The 20,034-nt window shown below is 38.0% G+C and overlaps 1 protein-coding gene across 5 annotated transcripts in view; it reads left to right on the top strand.

Moving 5' to 3' along the window:
- The window catches only part of Ptprb (protein tyrosine phosphatase receptor type B), a 121,137-nt gene that overhangs the window by 76,011 nt on the left and 25,092 nt on the right, over positions 1-20,034 (top strand). For all 5 annotated transcript variants that reach the window (XR_002025127.2, XM_019206541.2, XM_019206540.2 and 2 more), the window contains 7 exons: positions 44-307; positions 1,867-2,130; positions 2,852-3,133; positions 5,990-6,268; positions 6,858-7,007; positions 9,639-9,882; positions 16,695-16,801. Coding sequence is in view for 4 of the 5 variants with exons in the window: in XM_019206541.2 (XP_019062086.1) it covers positions 44-307; positions 1,867-2,130; positions 2,852-3,133; positions 5,990-6,268; positions 6,858-7,007; positions 9,639-9,882; positions 16,695-16,801 (1,590 nt within the window). In the remaining variant the exon portion in view is untranslated. The remainder of the gene's footprint in view (positions 1-43; positions 308-1,866; positions 2,131-2,851; positions 3,134-5,989; positions 6,269-6,857; positions 7,008-9,638; positions 9,883-16,694; positions 16,802-20,034) is intronic.

Here is a 20,034-nt window from a genome sequence, read left to right as displayed (position 1 = left end):
CACCAGAACTTTGTCTTATTCTCTCCCTCCTTTACTTTTCCAGTCCCAGCAGCTGTCACCAATCTGAGGATCACAGAAAATTCCACTAGACATCTATCCTTCAGCTGGACTGCTTCAGAGGGGGAACTCAACTGGTACAACATTTTTCTGTACAACCCGGATCGAACTCTTCAGGAAAGAGCACAAGTTGACCCACTGGTCCAGAGCTTCTCTTTCCAGAACTTGCTGCAAGGCCGAATGTACAAAATGGTGATTGTAACTCACAGTGGGGAACTGTCTAATGAGTCATTCATATTTGGCAGAACAGGTAAGACTTGGACCCAGCAGTGATGAACACCAAGGAAATTGTGTTCATTGGCTCTTTCCTGATTTGGTCTCAGTTCCCTCTTCTATCCAGGGGGCAGGTAGCTTTATAGGAATGTGTGACCTTTAGCCTTTTGCGGCCTTTGATTATTTGTGAGTAATTTGTGGGCAGTTTTTGTACTGGTTTCTACTTCACCTCCATTTATTTGCCTCATAGAATTTGGTGAAAAATGAATCTGGCTCCTCTACTTCCTGTCAAACTATACAAGAAGATTGTAACCCATCATGGTTCTATTCAATGTTCTTTGGGTTTATACAAGACGTAGATGGAGCAGAAGGCAGTACAAGAGAAAGGCAACCACACATTGCTATGAATTGGAAACATGGTACTAGATAGAAGAAAATAGTACTAGATAAAAGGAAAGGTCTCTTGGCTGCAAATGAGAAATGGGATCTCTTTTTTTTACATGATTTCAGTCCCTTTTCTCCTATTCAACTTTTTACTGTGGCTTAACAATAGTTTTCAAGTGCTCTTACATGCCAAATGTATGGCTCATTCCTGGAATACCACAATGAACAAGGCAGAAAGACCCCTTGTCTCAGAGGGCTTGACTTTAAGGGAGAAAAGAACTAAGACAGTAGATTTTAAAGGGCTATCACTTTAGAATATCTTAAATGCTACAAAAGAAATTGAAAATGTGTCATGACAGTGACTTGGAAAGAAAAAACAACGCTTTAAACAAAGAAGGCATTTCAGCTGAGACGTGAAGGTGAGCAAGTTATGTGAAGAACATATCTCAAGGGCATCAGTAGGAGTTCTGAAGAAGATGAAAAAGCTCAGTGATATGCTTAGAGCATAAATCGAATTACCTAGATGTTATCATTTCCAAGGCAACCTGTCCCCTGTGCCACTTCCCTTATCTGCTCATTCATGTGTAAAGTTACCAAAAGGGAGCAATAGCCTTCACTGTCCAAAGAATAAAAAAGCTCATGCACCCGTAGAGCAGGTGGTAATGTGACTAGTTTGTACTTGCAAAGTGGTAGGAGTGGCTAAAGAGTCTTTTCTTAAATAAAGATATAGCAACACAGATTTGGATAAAGATTATGGAAAAAATGCAGAGCCAAAAGACAAATAAATAGAAATAAAAGTATATAGAGAGATGTGGGATGGTGGCTGCCAGCAGGATGGGTCAACGTGAGAAGAGACACAACCATTTATTAACATTTTCTGGGTCTTTTATAACCTAAGTGGCAAATTACTTGATTAGTGTTAAACATTTATGAAGATTTTATTTTACTTCTTTATCAAAGTGCAAGCATATAGAAGTCACCACCTGTTTTGTTTTGTTTTAATTTCTACCACATTTAATATAACTGATCTGAAATGCAAGTATGAACTGACCCCACAATACATACTGCTTATCTATCTATCTATCTATCTATCTATCTATCTATCTATCTATATATATATATATATGCCCGGAATAGCTTATATTCTCAACTGTAGGTCAAGATGCCTTTGGTTCTGCTTTGTTCTCAGTAAGAGCTTTTCTTCTGTTTAAGTCCCAGCCCCAGTGAGTCATCTCAAGGGATTAAATGAGAACATGACAGATAGCCTTTGGTTCACCTGGAGTCCAGCCCCCGGAGACCTCGACTTTTATGAACTGATTCTCTACAATCCTAATGGCACTAAGAAGGAAAACTGGAAACACAGGGACCTGAAAGAGTGGCGTTTTCATGGCCTTGTCCCTGGAAGGAAGTACACACTGTGTGTGGTAACTCATAGTGGAGATTTCAGCAACAGGATCACAGGGGAGGGCAGAACAGGTAAGAAGCCCAATCACCAGTGGCCAAGTGTTAGAGGGAAGTAGTTTATTTTAATTTAAACACATTTTTCATTATGATTTTAATAATAATAAAATCAATGATGATGTGCCGTGTATTAACCCTTACAAAGGCATTATGGTATAGAGGATAAAATACACACACTTTAAGAACTAGGTCCTTATCTTAGCACTGCAACCTACCTGTATAAAGCTAGTAGGTCATTAGACATCTTTAAACTTTAGTTTTCATATCTTTAAAATGAAGATAATAATATACATCGTCATTATGTTGCTATGGCCTGTAATTCCTGAATGTTTTTATGTCTTGGGCACACATAAATGATATCTGTATACCACCCTGGGGTCAGCCAATAAGACCATCTAAAATGGGGGATGATTATCTATGAATCCCCACCCTAACCCAAAACACTAATGGAATCAACACTGTCCCACACCTAAAACCCATTTGGCACACATTCATGCCCTACAGTAGCCTGGCTAAGGAAATTCTGATTATAAAATCTGAAAGGTATGTGTAACACTTGAGGACCGTGCCTTGTACATAGTAAATAATATAACTTAAAGCTCCTACTGCCTTTTAACCAAGCTGACCTTTCCAACAAAGTACATTGAAAATATGTCTGATGTCATTCAGTGATGTTATTTGTTTTCGTTGAGCACTGATGTGATTATGTGGCTTTTCATTTTCCTCCTACACACAGCCCCAAGTCCTCCCAGTCTTTTGTCATTTGCTGATGTTGCGAATACATCCTTGGCCATTACCTGGAAGGGACCCCCAGATTGGACAGACTACAATGACTTTGAGTTGCAGTGGCTCCCCAGGGATCCACTCACAATCTTCAACCCCTACAGCAACAAAAAATCGGAAGGACGTATTGTTTATGGTCTTCGTCCAGGGAGATCCTATCAGTTCAGTGTCAAGACCGTCAGTGGTGATGCCTGGAAAACCTACAGCAAACCAGTTTCTGGATCTGTGAGGACAAGTATGACATGTTTTTCTACTCTTGTGTTTTAAATGGAGTGAGAGGAAATATATTTCAGTAAGGCTTGATTTGAACACACATTTTATTTCAGATTCATTGGACTTGAATTCAGACAGATGAGATATAAATTTGTTCATTCATTACACATGAACTGGACAATGAAGAAATTATTCTGCTCACATGGAGCTTTGGTTGAGGGTATTATTATCATTATTATTTAAAAGACAATTATACTTAGGATGTGATGAGGAAAATAAATGGTACTATAGAAAATCATGTTGTGCACAACTAATTCAATACAAGAGAGCTTCCTAGAGGAAGAAATATACATGCCCAGAATTAAGCTCAGTGGTTCTGCCACCTGCCTCGCAAGCACAAGGGCCCAAGTTTGATCCCTCGTACCAAGAAAAAAAAAAAGGAAAAAGTGAAACATCCAAATTGAAACCTAAAGAGAGTGGAATTCACCTATTAGAACTGGGGAATAGAAGAGGAGAACATTCCAGGTAGAGAGAAAAAAATATTGCAAGACTAAGGGACAAAAGAAAGCTTAGCTGGCCAGAGCTTGAAGGGTGAGGATAAAGAGAATTAGACTGTAAAATGTCTTGTGTGCCATGGTGTCAACTTCAACTTCATCAGCAGAGATTATGCTTAATCATATTAGAAATACACTCTGGTTGCACTGCAGACAATAAATTGAAAGGGGCAAGACTAGAAGCAGAGAAACCAGTTAGTATCCAGTAAATGTAGCTTTCAAGATCAGCTCAGATAGTTATTGGTTATCAGTAAAATACATAGTTGAAAATTGGAAATTTAAGCAAGAAATAGTTTCATACATTCAATAAATAGTAAAGCCACGACAGAGATAACTTGTGTTCCACATTGTACCCAAAGAACAGTTTGGGATCAGATAGCTGTGTCTGAGGAAAAAAACTAAGAGTTTTAGTTTATAGCAAGCTCAGGCTGAGTTTTCAGTGGCTTACTATGATCAGGGTCTTTTCAGTCTGTTAAGCAGAACACCAACAAAGCTTATGGATATTCTGTCCTGGCTTTGGAGGTGGTGTTGCATTTTGTTTTGTATTTGAAGTACTGGGGATTGAACTGAGGGCCTGGAGCATCCTAGGCAAGCACTCTGCTACCGGCTCCACCTCGCTGTCCTGTTTGATCCAGTCTTTGTTTCCTTTGCTGCAATGCATCAAAATTCTTAGCAATTTTTGAGCAAGAGACATCACATTTACATTTGGTACTAGCCCCTGAAAATTATGTAGCCTTTCATATCTAAAAGGCTTATAATAGAATATATGATTTTAATTTGGGGGAGGGGAAGAATAAGTAAAGAGGAAATCATAAAATTTGTAACAGAGACCATAAAAACTAAACGAGGATATTGAATGGCTTTTTTTCTGTTCTTTCTCCCTAAGGTTCATCGTTTCTAGCTTTTGCCTTTCTGTTTCTATCACACCCTGCAACATGCAACATTTTTGTGAGCTTTTTAAATGAATTGACTTCATGGATTGCTGCTGTCTGAGAACTGTTATTGTATGTTATGCTATGGCCAAAAAAACAATGGGCAGGATTTCAAATCTCTTTACCAAAGCTTTTGACCCCTAAAATGAAATTGGATGGTTTAGACCAGTGACGGCGAACGTTTTATAGAGCTTTCAGTGACAAAACAACCCACTGAATCCTGCATGCCATAGGTCACCATTACTGGTCTAGCCCTAGGTTTTCAAGTTCTGTTTCAGAGCCTGAGGGTTTCTCAGAAGTTCCTGAAGAAAAAGGGTACAAAACAAGAAGTCTTGGCTCCACTTTGGTGTGACACCTTTGATTCCCCAATTCACAGAAAATGCAGGACCACAGCCCCTTTGATTTTACATGTTGGGGAGCTGAGAACTTTTCTTTTTTAAATGCCTCAGTTGCTCCAACTGAAATTCAAAAACTATTTATCTAAACTGTACAGTTTACCTTCAGAGCATGTAATTAGAGATGGTCAACATACAGAGTGGGCTGGCGAAGCCTAGGAGTTTGGTTATTAACCTCCATGGTCTCATAAGTGCTCCTATTTCAGACTGAATCTTTTGCTTAGTGCTGTGTCATTCACAACCACAAACCAGACTAGCTGCCCTTTATTGAGTTTCTATTGTGTGTCAGCTACTGGATCCGACAGAAGAAAACTGAGTTGTGATAAACAGAGTGGTATAGAACAGTATGACATGTGAGGAGCCGCAGCAATGTCTGTGTCTGTGGCATGGCATGTGAGCAGGGAAGGACAGGCAAAGGGTGGAGACGGGAGGTAGAAGTCAGGCGTGGGGGGTAGCAAGTCAGCAATGCCAGTTTGTAACTCCATCCCTGGAAGAACTCCCGTCTATTGAGTCATTACTGTGTCTGGTACTTTTCTAGGTGGCTGTACATGATCCAATTGCTGAATCATTACAATAGCCATATAACAAAGATACTTTTAACATCCTCGCTTGACAGATGAGACATAGAGATGTAATTTACTCAAGAGTGCACAACAAGTAAATAGAAATTATAATCCAACTGGCCAAGCTGCACTTTTAGCCCCGAGCTATTCTGCCTCGCCTTTTATCTGACCTCTGTCCCTTGATTTCACGTGCATTTGTATTTCTAACATGTTGTCACTTGGTGATTCTTTAAAGGGACAACATTTTAACTTTAATTTTTTTTTTTTCAAATCGGGGCAGGGCAGCCAGAAATCCCTTGAGCATTTTCTCCTCCAAAACAATCTAAGAAAAATGTGAGAATTATTTCTTGACATCTCAGAGTTAGCTGAACCTGAAGGAGCTGAAAAGTGTATATCTGCCAAAGTGCTGAATTGTTCTCCCCTCTCTGCTTTAGAGCCAGACAAGATACAAAATCTTCACTGCCGCCCTCAGAACTCAACGGCCATTGCTTGCTCTTGGATCCCCCCTGATTCGGACTTTGATGGGTATAGCATTGAATGCCGCAAAATGGATACCCAAGAAATTGAGTTTTCCAGAAAGCTGGAGAAAGAAAAATCTCTGCTCAACATCATGATGCTGGTACCCCATAAGAGGTACCTGGTGTCCATCAAGGTGCAGTCAGCCGGTGTGACCAGCGAGGTGGTTGAAGACAGCACCATCACAATGATAGATCGTAAGTGTCTCTATAGGATCGCTTGGGCCTCCCGCTACATGGGTAAGAGCTCTGCACTTCTCTAGCCCAACCATCTCCACTACTCATTTGCATACAGTTCACTAGTACATAAGCTTGTATCATTATCACTTGGAGAAAAGGACCCAAAAGGCTCCAGAAAATGGAAACATTTTTATGGGTAAAGTAGGCTGAAAATAAACAAGTTAAATGATTTTAAAGTACCTGAATGAGTTAGTGTTTAAATACATCACTTTGCCTGTTATAGTTAGAGCTATAATGGAACTTTTAAGCAATTTGATGCTGCAACTTCAGGAAATCCTACTGAGGAGCTGTCTCTTTCATTGTGTCTAATGTGCCACTGGGAAATCATATCCTCTACCTGCTTCCTTTCAAAGGAGGGGACAATTTCTTGATCACAAGCTTTAGACACACACACTTTCTCTCTTTCACACACACACACACACACACACACACACACACACACACACAGAGTCTGGTGTCTGGTGTGACTGGAGGCCTTTGTTCCACTTCTTGTTAGGGAGTAAGAGCAGTGCTGTGACCCCTGATGCTTCCATCAACTCTTTTCTAGGACCACCTCCTCCACCCCCACATATTCGTGTGAATGAAAAGGATGTGCTAATTAGCAAATCTTCCATCAACTTTACTGTCAACTGCAGCTGGTTCAGCGACACCAACGGAGCTGTGAAATACTTTACAGTGGTGGTGAGAGAGGCTGATGGTAAGTTAGGATGAGTTAATGAACTCTGCTTAAAATGAAGAGTTGACTTCTCAAAGGTTGTGTGGAGGTTCCTTCTGTGACAAGTTCTTCAGAGTACCAAGGTTAATCTTGGTATCATTTAGCTCTGTCTCCGTTGGATACAAGGAAATGTAGCAAAAGAATGTTCCAAGTCTCTTTTAGCGACCATGCCTATTATCCTTGAGGTTTAATTATTAAATGGGAGAAGAGGAAAAAGAATATCAACTATAATGATAACAATAACCAGTCCTTATTGAATTCTATTTGACAGGCATTGTTGGAAATGCTCTGCATGTACTGACCAGTAAAATCCTTTTCATTAATCTTTAGTCTTATCTGCCTACCCCAGCCCACCCACTACTCATAAATGGTATTCACTGTTCATTCTACCATTAAACTACAATATGTCTTAATTCTCTAACCCTCTCTCAATTTTTTTTTTTTTGTACTGGGGATCAAACTCAGGACCTTGTGCTTGCCAAGTAGGTATGGTGCCATTGAGCTACTTTTCTGGCCCTGTTTCAAATATCTTGATTGACTATACACTCCCAATCCACCCACCTACTCACAAAAATATTCAAAAGCTTGAGAGAGAGAAAACTTCATGAAGAACATTTCTTCTTTCTCAAGTAAATTTTGAATGGTATATTTTATTCTCTAGTTTCCTAAATTACTCAGCAGCTACCTAACTCCTACAGGTTAGACAAATACTACCTAATAGTTTTGCAACATTCTATGGAACCCATTTAATAATTAAACCTCAAGGATAATGGGTTTGATCACTAAAAGAGCCTTGAAACAGTCTTTTGCTTATTATTATCTATATTATATCTATAGAGCATTTTTCAAATGACTGTAGGAGTATTGTATTTGAGGTACATATATTGTATGAATTTGCCATTTAAGTTATATATGTTAATTCTCCAAAAGAGATGCTTCTTCCTGCAATGACATTAATATATTTTACCTTCTTTATATTTTTAAAAATTATTTAAGGTGCCACAAGTGAGTTTCTTAAGCATCCCTGACAACTTTGACTGATTTGTGGATAAAGTAGAAATTTTAAACCTAAAAAACAGTTGGAACAATTTCCAGGCTAAGCTATATTTTATTCTCATTCTGTGTATCTAACAGTCCATGTGCTTTACACTTTATTTATCTGTGCTAAATCTGGTTGTGCATAGTTAATTAAATAATTTCAAGGTGCATTCCAGATTTTCTTAAACCTCATAATTAAAGATAAATTTGTGAACTATAAAAAGACTACTTTTTAATTATACATGAAGTCACATCCCTGAAAGCAGCAAATAGATTTGCATTGTGTCCACAGAGATGGGCTGTAATCCCCCGGTGAGCATCTCCTATAAATATCATGCATAGCATACACACTTATCCTAAGGCAACATTTATTTTCAACTGCTACTAACAAAATAATATGTCTATTTCCAGAAATGAAAATGTTTGACAAAAGAACCAATCAACCAAATGCAGGAAGTCACCTGTCATCCGGGTCTTAGATTTGCTGGTCAAAAGGAAGCTCTGCTGGCTAGAGGCTAGGGAAGAGGGGATATGTGAAGGGAGAAGAACCAGAGAATATTGGAAAGGTGGCTTCAGGATTTAGGCAGTAGTACAGTGACTCAGGGAGAGGAAGACCAAAGTAAAGAAAATACCATAAACATTTCTATCTGGGAGGTTTCTAAAATGAGGGTTAGGAAAGTGATGTTATGAGGACCTTGGTTTTGAAGTCAATCATTTCCTTCTCCCTTACACACCAACCTGCATCCTCGACGTGGCATATGTAAAAGACCAATAAACTAGAAAAATAACAATATTTTAAGATCCACTCATTGTGAGCAATGTTTTTTAAGTAAAAGTCCATCTCAATAAAAATTTAAAAAATAATTAAGTAAAAGTCCAGGATGCTGTGATGAACCCTATAGTACCACTCCTTGAAGTTCTTTATAAATGGTATCTGATCTCCATAATATTTATCTTCCTAATTATGCTTTTCTCCAACCAATATCAAAACTAGTTTATAGTGCCAAAACACAGAGCAGAGGGTAAACAAGGGAAGAGTTCTGGGAACTGCTCAGAGTGAGCCAGGACTAAATTGTACTCAAGATAACAAAAAGCCACACACAGAGCAATTAACAGACTGGGCAGGACATGTGGATCATGCATTGTGGAACAACTGCTATGACCTGGGACATGATTTTTGCTATCTCTTCCCTACTTCCCAGGTCATAGGGATTTCCCTATTAACTCCACTACAGTGGCTATTGGCAAGGTAGAGAGCTAGTTGAATGAGTTGACTTGTTGAGATATCCAGCTTGCTGGTGTTTAGCTACATTATCTATTGATACAGTGAGATATCCTCATTTTATTTCTTAGAAAATAATTATATATGTGTGTATAATATTTATTTTAGAAAAAGTGAATTACAATTAATTTCATCAGGAGAATTTTACAGCATCCCTTTAGATCACAGAATCTGTATTCTGAGATGGCCAGAAATAGTGGCCAAGGTTGCAACCTCAGAATCCTAGTTAAATGTCACTGAAATCACTCAAGGCACAAGAAAGGCCAGCCTTAACTTTGGGTTTTCTCCTTCAGGCAGTGATGAGCTGAAGCCAGAACAACAGCACCCTCTTCCTTCCTACCTGGAATATAGGCACAATACCTCCATTCGAGTGTATCAGACCAATTATTTTGCCAGCAAATGTGCCGAAAGTCCTGACAGGAATTCCAGGAGTTTTAACATTAAGCTTGGAGCAGAGATGGACAGCCTAGGTGGAAAATGTGATCCCAATCAGCAAAAATTCTGTGACGGACCGCTGAAGCCACATACTGCCTACAGGTTAGATATATTGTCATTTTATTATGAGAGACATGCTTTATTACTTGGTGCTCAGTTGTCTGAACATGTGCTGCCTGTGAGCGCCTGTAAACTAACAGCCTATGCTACAAGAGTATTATACATTTCCTGGGTAATTTGTAAAAGTCAGGTTTCCATTCACAGGTAATATTTAAAGAGGTCTTTCAGCACTGTACAAAACCATTATGTGGAGAATGAAAGCTTTTAATAGATTATTCTTTCTCCTAGAACTTCTTTAATGTGACTCAAATGGTTTGTAATGCTAATAATTGTGAAAATATTGTGAAATTGCAAAAAACCCAAAAGACTGAGTTTAGAGAAACCCTAACAATATGAGGTTATAGCTCCTACTTTTAGTGAAGATTGGGATTATACTTATTCTAAGGTATGCAAAGATGAAAGTGCTCTGTGATCCAGACAAAACTTTTAAGAAGACGGGCCCTCTGAATGAATAGGGACACATTTCCCTTCCCCTGAGATGGTAGACAAAAGAAGGAGCTGTTTGGCCTTGATCCCAGGAAGCACTACTGCAACCAACAGACCCTTCTAGTCCTAGAAATTAGTGATCTCTTTTCTGCACTGTGTTCCCAGAAAGCAAATAGAAGCAAAAGTATGTATCATCCCAATCAGAGTTCTCAAGAGAAAGGTAACTGAGGCTATTGTCTGGGCTACAGGCATCTAAGATTATTACTGCTGCAAAGGATATGCCTTCTCTCTCAGGTGTTGGCAGAGCTGATATCCAGCCAGTATCGTAGCCAGTCAGGTTCTCCGTGGGCCAGTGTCCATTCTGGTTGGTCAGTGCCAAGGTCATATTGACTCAGTGGGAAAAATACTTCTGCCAGTTCCAAGAGGAGACCCTGACATAAAACCACATGTAAGAGAATTCCTAGCACCTCCTTTACATCAAGAAAGGTAGCCTGTTTCCCTAAAACAAAAGTCTCACTTTGGCAAGAACTCTGCATGCCTACCTCTGCCCAGGACTCATCACAAGCTTGCTGTTAGCTCCCAGGCAAGGTCAGCACCTCCAGTAAACTCACACACAAACTTATTAGTGATATTTACCTCAAGAAGAGGACATAAGAGCCTATTTGAAGGAGATAAGGTCTCAAAGAAAGAAGGAAGTGCAAGAGAGATCAGAAAATAAGTCCTTCAGATCAGAAAACTGGGACTCTTCAGTTCTTGTAAGAATCAAGAGAAGCCTCACATCCTTGGTTACTTGAGATCAAGAAATCTGAGCAAAAGTCCACCAAGAACCATTTTCTCCTTTAGAGATGGAAAATTGAGGCCTTCTCATTTACATGTAGAAAGTGGAAAGATGACACTAATCCACCTTTCTCAGAGGGGCGTACCTTTCAAGGCCCCAGTGCACAACTGAAAATGTGAATTAATACTGAACCCTGTATGTTGATGTGTTTTTTTCAAACTTAACTAAGTAAGGCATGCACCATGATATAACTTTTGTACTTCGAGATGCAACAGCAAAACTAATACAAATTCCTTTTTCTTTCCTCACAATTTCAGAAAGAGGTTTGTTCTTAGCAACCTTGGCATGCGGATTTTTTTTCTTTCCATATTAAGTCTAGAACTTGCACATTTTAACTAAAGAAAACACTCCGTAGCTTCTTTTTGGTATACTTATATTGCTAGCATTACTACTCTTGCACTTTGGTGCCATTCTTAAACAACTGAGATTCTGCAACAGTCACTCTCACAACAAGATGACTATTAAGTGACTAAAAGGTGGATAAACATACATGGCAGGAAGATACTGGACAAATGGATGATATATCTTCAGTGGGACTGAATGTGACAGTGTGAGATTTCACCATGCTACTCAGAACAGCACAAAATTTAAAACGGATGAAGTGTTTATTTCTGCAATTTTCAATTTAATATTTTTAGTTTTGACTTTGAGTGACTGAAATAGCAGAAAATGACACTGAATAAGGGAGGAAAAAACTGTAGTACGTTTCACAGAGAATCAAGTAAGAAACTATGTACAATTTGTTTCTGGATCCAATCCTGCCAATACCTGGGCAAGCATCCTTTTCTGTGCACAGTAGCTGCTGAGGTCTTTGGAAACACCTCAGCGTTAGAGTACGAGCTCTGCTGCTTTCTAGCTATGTAACTTTGTAAGCAGCATTTCAGCTCTCTAATCTTTGCTTTCATCTTCAGATCATCACAGGGTTGTCTTGAGAGGTAAAGTATAAGACAGATTGAGTTTCTTGTGTCCTTCGTAGATTAAGTACTTCTTGTGATTCGTATTCACTTACAATAGCTCATCTCCTACCATTTGTGCCAGTACTTCCTTCCTGCTGGCCACTGTTCTGCTCCAGATTCCCTCAGTGTGACATGGCTCTCTACTACCCTGACCCTTTTCCATCTCCCTTCTACTCTATTTGGGACCCTTCCCACTCTTCTCTGGCTGGCTCTACTCCTGCGTTTACTTGTGCTTTTTAATCCTTTATCATCCTTTAGCAAATTCTCTGCTTTGGTCCCTAGATGGAGAGAAATCATAGTCTAACAGGAGCAACAGGCATGTCATGAAATAGAGAAAAGTATATCAAGTACTTGGCACAAAACAAATGCTCATGAAATATTAATAAATAAATAAAAGAATGAGCCAAGACTCTGAGAAAGTTACACATTCTTGTCATAAACAACTCAGAATGCGCTTCCCTGTGCTCCTAAAATATATGTTTGGTTCTGCCTGTTGAGAGCATGCCAGGCCAATAATAATACTCAATAAGGGAAGGCACAAGCTTTCAAATCAAAGCGCGTGAGAGAGCCACATACTAAGAAGCCTCTTGTGTAGTGGCTGCTAAACATGCTTCAGTGAAGCTTGAATAATTCTGCCTGTCTCAAATTGATAATCACCATGGTGACCACAGACACTGCCGGGTACATTTCTTTTTTTAAGGGAATAAATAAATAAATGAGAAACAAAAAAAGAAACATTGGGATTGGAAAAATGGCAAATAGTAGGTTTAGGTGACATATAAGTTTCTTTTGTCAGTGAGTGTACTGTGTTCCCATTCATTGTTGGGTTCCTATTATCTGTATGCATCATTAGCCATGTTCTATATGGAAAGAGAAATAGAAGATCATCATGGTAAACTCCACCAAAAGGTTTCTACACTTAATTGACAGTAGAGTTGCTGGATGCAAGGTAAACACTCAAAAATCAATTGCTTTCTTGCACACAAATAACAGAATCACTGAGACAGAAATTAGGGAAACAAATCCTTTCACAATAGCGTCCCCAAAAATGAAATATCTAGGTATTAATCTAACAAAGGAAGCAAATGACCTCTACATTGAGAACTACAACACTCTGGAAAAAGAGATCAAAAAGAATATAAGAAAATGAAAAGATATCCCTTGTTCCTCTGTAGGAAGAAGCAATATATGAAAATGGCCATACTTCCAAAACTGCTGTCCAAACTCAATGCAATCCTGATTGAAATCCCAATGATATGTTTCACAGAACTAGAGAAAACAATATAAATATCCATTTGGAATCAGAAGAAACCTAGAATAGCTTTTGCTATTCTAGGCAACAGAGACATGGCAGGGGATATCACAATCCCCAATTTGAAACTGTGCTACAAAGCCACTGTATTAAAAACAAAGTGGTATTGGCAAAGAGAGAGACCTGAGGATCAGTGGAATAGATAAGAAGATACAGAAACAATTCTAGACATACTCAGCTACCTCATCTTTGACAAAGGAGCCAACCATCCCCACTGGAGGAAAGGTAGTCTCTTTAATAAATGGTGTTGGAAAAATTGGATTTCAACTTGCCAAAGATTAAAACTAGACCCCTATCTTTCACCATACAGTAAACTAAAATCCAAGTGGACTAAAGATCTAAATATTAAAACAGAAACACTAAACTTGTTGGAAGATAAGCTAGGTAGACCTCTGGAAGACATTGGCATAGGAAAAGACTTTATGAACAAATCATCAGTAGCACAGGAACTAGCACAAAGAATCAACAGCTGAACTTTTTAAAAAGCTCCTGCACTGCAAGAGAAATCACCAACAGAGCTAAGAGACAACCTATAATGTGGGAAAAAATGTTTATAAAGGTCTACTATCTAGAATATATAAAGAACTAAAAAAAATCAGGCCCCCTAAATATAAAGATCCAATTCAAAAATGGGCATCTGAAATGAACAGACATTTCTCAAAGAAGTAAAAGCAGCAAATTAACATAACAAAAAATGTTCAATATCACTGGTCATTCAAGAGATGCAGATGAAAGCAATGCTGAGATTCTACCTCACCCCAGAAAGAATGGCTGCTATCAAGAAGTCAACCAATAACAAAGGCTGGTGGGGGTTTTGGAGAAAAGAGCCCTTCTTCATTGTTGGTGGGAGTGCAGACTCGTGCAACCCCTGTGGAAATCAATATGGAAAGACTTTAAACAACTAGGACTGGAAGTCCCATTTTAACTAGATATTCCCCTGCTCAGTATCTTCCCAAAAGAATTAAAAGAATCATACCACAGCGATATATGCTCACCCATGTTTATAGTGTCACTGTTTTTAATAGCTAAAACTTGGAAGCAGCCCAATTGCCCATTAGCTGAAGATGGGATAAAGAAGATGTGTGTGTGTGTGTGTGTGTGTGTGTGTGTGTGTGTGTGTGTTTATGAAATAGAGTACTACTCAGCCATAAAGAATGAGAAACTACAGACATTTATAGCTAAGTGGATGCACACTGAGGACATACTCTTAAGTGAAATTAATAGGGCATACATGTGTAAATACCACATAATTTCTCTGGTGTGATAAACTAAAAGTGTAAGTAAGTGTCAAAATGCATAATTGATATTTTGTAATACAAAGTAAAGTTCTAAAGGTATTGGGCAAATGGGAGAAAGGCAAAAGGGAAGAGAAAATGTAAGAGAAAAGAAAAAATGGAAACAAAGTCTTTGTAAATATGGAAGGATGGAGTGGGGAAGGGAAGCTAGGGGAATGAGGAAAAAATAAGAACCAAGACCTGTCATGTAAAGGTACAAGACCCCAATGATGAATGTAACTGTATTGTACATCCAAAATGTACCAATAAAAAATATTTTTTAAAAAAAGATCATCATGGTGAGAGGCAATTTGCAGGTTACAAAAATTCTGATTTGGTTTTATTTTTATTCTCAATAGAATAACAAGGCAGCCCTAGTAAAGTGGTCAGTTTCCTTGACCTCATTTTCCTCAAATGAAAAGAAACTGAACCACATGATCTCTAACTTTCTGTTATAGAATTCTAACTCTGACAGATCTGAATTTGAAATAATTATTCTCACCTGCCAATTCCTGAACGTCTCATTTATTACACAGTGACTTTGTTTTGTCCTTTGAAGACATTTCCCAATATATTTCCGGGATCTTTTGGAAATGCATATTATATATGTGGTTGATTGAGATAATAAATATTTGGAACCAATGATGTTCATTTTCAAAGATGACAGTTGGACCTGGGTCTGTGTTAGAACAAGGGGGTGAAGGGTCAGAACTATTTGTCCTGGCTCAGTACTGCTCCGGCATTATCAAAGCACATGCTTTGATAAATAGGTTTTTTTAAATAAGGAAAGGAAGTCTTCCATTTGTGTTCACAGAATTAAATTAACACTAGCAGAAACTGCCTTACATGAGCCAAGCTTAATACTCTATTGGTAATCTTGTAGTTAAAGAGTCTTGAAAACAGAAGAAATTCAAGAAGTTACACCAAACAGTTTTGAACTTAGGGTAGGGATCCCCTCTTACATCTTCACTGAGAGCTCATTCTCCTGCAGCCTCTGACCAAAACCACCTGATGACTGGGAGCTCACCATCTCAGAAGCAGACTAGGCTTTTGATTAGAGAACAGTTATATGTTTGTAAATTCCTCCTTACCAATGACTTCCACCTACTTCTACCTTCAAGAAGAAAGATAATAACATCTCTTTCCTCTTCTATATTGGCTCTTTCCTTAAATCTGAAGTCAACTATTATGTTGTATTCTAAGTCTTCTATCATCATCATGATTGCTCACCTGAAGTGGTTTTTAACTCTTCCTAAAATATACCTCCAGATTGGCCTGATTCATGCCAAGAGCATGAGGCACATGTGCTATGATGGAATCAGAGGTTTTTCATTCAAACAGAGGTTATAAATCTGACGTAGTACCTGTACCTCACTTGCTTATTGAATTTAGGACCAACTGATCATCAGGCACTGTCTGACAGGGACAGATGGACAGGTACTTCAGCAACTCTCCTGTCTGCTTGCAATCCTTCCCCTATGTAGCTGCAGCTTTCATCAGAGTCTTGCATCCGAAGTTCCCTCTACCTGGAATGTGAGCCCAGTTCTCCCCTCTCTTTCCTCATATGTCTCTTTATCAAAGAGAACTTCACTGACCACGATGAATAAAGCAGCTTCACATAGTTGGTCTCCATTGCTTTCTAGTTTCCTTATGCTGCTCTTTTCTTTTTCATAAAAAAGGACATCACCATCTGACATATATTTGTGGGGGGTTTGTCTAACTTCTTCCATGGGAATGTGACCTTTGGAATGGGAGGGACTTTATTTTGTCCCTTGCAGTATCTCCAGCTCCCAAAATTAGGACTGGCACACAGCAGAAGTTCAATAAATATATGATGAATAAATCAATGAAAGAATGCATGGGCCTAGACCTATCTGATTGCATAATTTATGTCCCACCCTGGAAACAAAACTACCACTTGTCCTTGTACCCATTTTTACTGTGCTCAGTCACTAGTTTGCACTTACATAAATGTGTTTTCCTTTCAGAATCAGCATTCGGGCATTTACTCAGTTATTTGATGAGGACCTGAAAGAGTTCACAAAGCCCCTCTATTCAGACACATTTTTCTCTTTGCCTATCACCACGGAGTCAGGTAAGGCTAACCCTTCTATCTACCCACACCCCTCGTGAAAGAACCTCTAGAGGGAGATCCGGTGACTTGGCCAGTGATAGGGAAAACATTTATTTTCATTTGGAACTTAATCTTTATGTGATTGTGGCGTGATGTGGATTAGAGAGATTGCACTGTTTTTGCAGGAGAATGGACCGAAAGGCAATTAATCTAGAAAATAAGATGTACAAATTTTTCTATTAAAAATTAATTTTTGCTCAGTCTTCAGCACCTTAAATAAAATGACAGAAACAAAAGCAAAAACTGAAATTTAAAAATAAAATAGAGTGAAAGACATTAAAACCAAGTGCTCACACAGTCAAAATGATGCAAAAGCTTTCAGTTAGAAGTTGGAATGTATATATACATATACAGTTGGCCGCCTGTTTCTACAGGTTCAGTACTGTGTACCAAAAACAGTAAAGAGAAAAAAAAATGTGTCTGTACTAAATATGTAGAGCTTTTCATGGCGTCATTCTCTAAATAGCACAACAGCTATTGACATAGGATTTATGTGTTTTAAGTATCATATGTAACCTAGAAATGTCTTAAAGCATATGAGAAGATCTGCATAGGTTATATGCAAATATTATGTATTTTATACAAGGGATTTGAGCATCCATGGATTTGGGGGTGGGGGCATCCTTGCTCTAATGCCCCTCAGATATGAAGGGATGACTGTACACAGCAAAAGAGACTGCCAAAAAAACCCATGGTACTAATGCTGAATATCTCAAAGTACTGGGGTTATAGGCAGTTTTCCTTCTTTTGTTTATTGGGTGTTTGCTTTCCCACTATTTAAATATGCAAGCTTAAAGGGCTATGAGTGTAGCTCAGTGGTACAGCACTTACTTGGCATACATCAGGGTCTGGGCTCAATCCCAGTAAACAAATCAATAATAATATTTTTAAAATTAAATGTTACTTTAAAGAGCTTTACATATATTTATGAAAGAAATTTCTCTAGTGTGTTAGAGGGAAAGTCCTAGTGATAATAGTAGCTAATACTTGCTGGTCACCTCTCTGGAGCTACAGTTGTAAGCATTGCACATACAATAAATTGTCAATTCATCACTGTAACCTTTTGAGGTAGATGCTATTATCATTCCCATTTTTAAAAATGAGGACCCAGGGCACCAAGAGGTCAAATAACTTGCCGAGACTGTATAGCCACTTTCTGCCTTGGCACATAGCCTCTGCCTGCACTGCACTGCTTGGATATGTCCATCATGACAAGAATAGCACCACTTTCATCACCTTACTCCTTGACACCACTGCCTGTTGCAGCTTTCCTGCAGCCACTGTGCTTTGCTGAGGTCTGGAGTTCTTTAGAGCTAAACAGTTTCTCCTGCTGCGTGACAACACATGGCTCAGTCTCTCATAAAGATCCCTATCTACTTATGAGAAATAGAGGGCTAATCTCCCACTTCTCAGGCCAAAGAAGGATCAGTGCCCAGTTAAGAGGATTTACATGTATTTGCCTATAACTTAATGTTGAGCAGGGACTCCGTAAACACAATTATTTTATATCTGAAATACTGGTATACAACAAAAATTGTATTTAGTCCAGTAAAGGGGTACCCTAAAGAAACATTCAAAGAGAATACTAAACACATTAAAACAAAAATGACTTTGCTGATTTTTTTTTAGTATGGAAAAGAAACATGCAATAAATAAATCCAAGCTCTTAAAACAAAAAGCTTCAAAAATGGGCTCCTTCAGAGAGTTAACGTGAGAGGTAAAACAGTAACACTTTTGAAAGAAAACATAGAAGTAAATCTTCAGAACCTGAGGTTATGAAATGGTTTCTTTTTTATTTATATACCAAAATGCATGATTATTTTCTGTTGCATTAATAAACAAAGGAATACAACAATATTTACCAGAGTTCATGGTATCTCTTGTAGACAATACACTATTGAATATCATACACCCTTAAAAAATACCTGTTGTATAACCAAACTAGTGGTTTAAATATTATGTCTTAACAATAGTCACACACAAGCACATAGCTACTCAGGTTCTTGAACCTATACACCTGATAATTGTGTCAATATTTCAAAATAGCTTGAGGTTCTTTGGTATTACACTAAAGGGCAAGCAATAACAACAACAAAAAATTAGAGTCAATCAAAATTAAAAGCTGTTGTACTTCCAAAGGAGATCATCAAGAAATGAAAAGACAGCCCACAGAATGGAAGAAAATATTTGCAAATTTTACATAGTATTTGGTAAATGTTGTGTACCCAGAATATAAAAATGATTTTTATCTTACAATTCAATAATAAAAAGATATATTAAAATTGTGCAAAGGATCTAAATAGATATTTCTCTGCAGAGGGTCAAATGACCAAGAAGCATATGAAAAAATGTTCAATGCCATTAATCATTAAGAAAATGCAAATCAAAGCCACAATAACATATCACTTCAGAATCATGGGAATGGCTACAATAAAAAATAAAATAATAAGTGTTAGTGAGGATATGGAGAAACTTGAACCCTCATACATTATGAAAATGGTACAACTCCTTTCCAGTATTGTTTTGCGTTTACTCAAAACATTAAAGATAGAGTTATCATATGATCCAGCAACTCCACTTCTAAGTGTATATTTAAGGGAAATGGAAATATATCCATGCACTAATTCATACTCCATGTCTCTATCAGCATCATTCATTAGAAACAAAAGGGAAACACCTCAAATATCTATCATGGAAGGATAGGTAAACAAAGTGATATATCATACAGTGAAATATAATTCAGCCATTAAAAGGGATAGAATACTGATATATGGTCTCTGGATGAACTCAGAACACATTATGCTAAGTAAAAGAAGCCAATCCAAAGAGCCACATATTTATGATTCAATTTATATGAAACATCTAGCATAAGCAAATCTATAGACATAGAAAATAGATTACCGGTTGCCAGGAGTTGGCAAGGGAGAAGGAGGAATGCAGAGTCACTGCTGACAGATACACATTTTTCTTTCGCAGATGATGAAATGTTATAAAATTTACTGTAGTTATGTTTGCAAAACTCTGTGACTAAACTAAAACGACTATTGTACTATTTAAATGGGTGAACTGAATGATATGTGAATTGTATTTCTTTATTTTTCATTTTTATTAGTTCATGTTTGCAGCCCATAGTGATTACATTCATCATGCAGTGCTGGTGAAGAATGATATTTCAATAAAACTACTTTGTAAAA

Source organism: Fukomys damarensis, unplaced genomic scaffold, assembly GCF_012274545.1.
Source record: "Fukomys damarensis isolate Sample0158 unplaced genomic scaffold, DMR_v1.0_HiC HiC_scaffold_15, whole genome shotgun sequence".
NCBI classification, from domain to species: domain Eukaryota; kingdom Metazoa; phylum Chordata; class Mammalia; order Rodentia; family Bathyergidae; genus Fukomys; species Fukomys damarensis.
This window is presented reverse-complemented; position numbering and strand designations above follow the sequence as displayed.